At 49.1% G+C, this 1,287-nt stretch overlaps 1 protein-coding gene across 1 annotated transcript; it reads right to left on the bottom strand.

Moving 5' to 3' along the window:
* Positions 1-219: 219 nt before the first annotated feature.
* On the bottom strand, positions 220-840 carry Tsp_13496 (conserved hypothetical protein; the record flags this gene model as incomplete). Its single annotated transcript, XM_003368847.1, has 1 exon — positions 220-840. A coding segment is annotated over exon 1 (621 nt), but the record flags the coding sequence as incomplete, so codon positions are not given.
* Between the last annotated feature and the right edge of the window lie 447 nt (positions 841-1,287).

Here is a 1,287-nt window from a genome sequence, read left to right as displayed (position 1 = left end):
GGTAGTGCCGGTCCCGGAAAACCGGGATTCCGGGGGTATCGAGATCTTTTCCGATCGCTTCGAGTTCCAATAGGGGGCCGTTTAGCTTGTCAGGCGGGGGAAAAAAAAAATCCTTTCCTTTGCCCCCCCCCCCCCATCGGACGGTAAAGATCTGGAGGAGGTGGGCGTCCAACCCGTCCCGATACTCGATAGAATCGGTTGTATTGCAATTGCACCCACAGCCGGATAGTTTTCAGCTGCTGTTGTCACGCCGCTGATTGCGTGTAGTGCTGCACCAGCCAAGCAGGATCGAAGATGCACGAATTTGGTGACATCTTCGAGATCTTCTCTCCGATGCACTGCTGCGTTGAACTGATCCCAAAAGGCCTTGAATTGGAGGATGTCTCCGTCGAATGTTGGTAATTTTGGGATCGGCCTGGTCGAGTTGGTTTTGGGATCATTGTTTTTGGTGGCTGGTGGTTGGGTAATTTCGGCCGACGATGGTGTTTTAGCGGTCGCCAGCAGTTCGTTGGTTTGACGTTGGGTGGTTTTGAGCTTGTCGATTAGCTTGTCGAATTCCATTATTGCTGGGTCTCTTTCTTCCTCCGGCAAGCTATCTAGGTAACGTTGCCGCGACTCGAAAAAGAGTTGTGTTGCACGTCCCAATATTTTAGTTGCTTCGCGGATGGCTTCTATATCCGTCCGTCCAGCGCAAAGTCCTTGCAATCGATCTATCCAATATTTCAATGCCGATCCTTCGGCGTCGTATGCTCTGGTTCGGCTCCTTGGAGTGGTCACATTTCCGGTCGAGTCGTTTGTGGAGGATGTTCGATCGCTGGTAGTATCACGAGTTGGATCCATAGGTCGCTGGTTCAAATCCGGCTCGGAGGACCAGAAAATGTTGAAAAATCTTTAGTTCGAACTTGAAGATCTTTTATAGTGGACTGTATATGTTAATTATAGAATTATTAATGACAGCGGGTGTGACTAAGAATCGGTTTATTCAGAATAAACAGTGAGTAATAACAATGATATAGCGAGAGAAAACGGTTCAGGCGGTATTCGATACGGCGTGTTCCGTGTTATTGTCCCTCCTCCCTCCGCACTTGTATTTATATCTTTTTCTTGACCTCACTCCGCGTCTGGCGACCTAGATCATCGAAAAGTAATTAGAAAATCGGCTTGGTTGCGCAATCCCTTAGACTGTGCAGCTTAGCCGGGGCCTGAACAGGCGCGCTGTCAGCCACATTTCACTTTGACGCTTTTTCAGCAACTGGCCACCGGAGTTGTGGCAGATATATGACAGGA

Source organism: Trichinella spiralis (assembly GCF_000181795.1).
Source record: "Trichinella spiralis strain ISS 195 chromosome Unknown Scfld1765, whole genome shotgun sequence".
Classification (NCBI taxonomy): domain Eukaryota; kingdom Metazoa; phylum Nematoda; class Enoplea; order Trichinellida; family Trichinellidae; genus Trichinella; species Trichinella spiralis.
The sequence above is the reverse complement of the archived record's forward strand: the minus strand, read 5'-3'. Positions and strand labels throughout refer to the sequence as shown.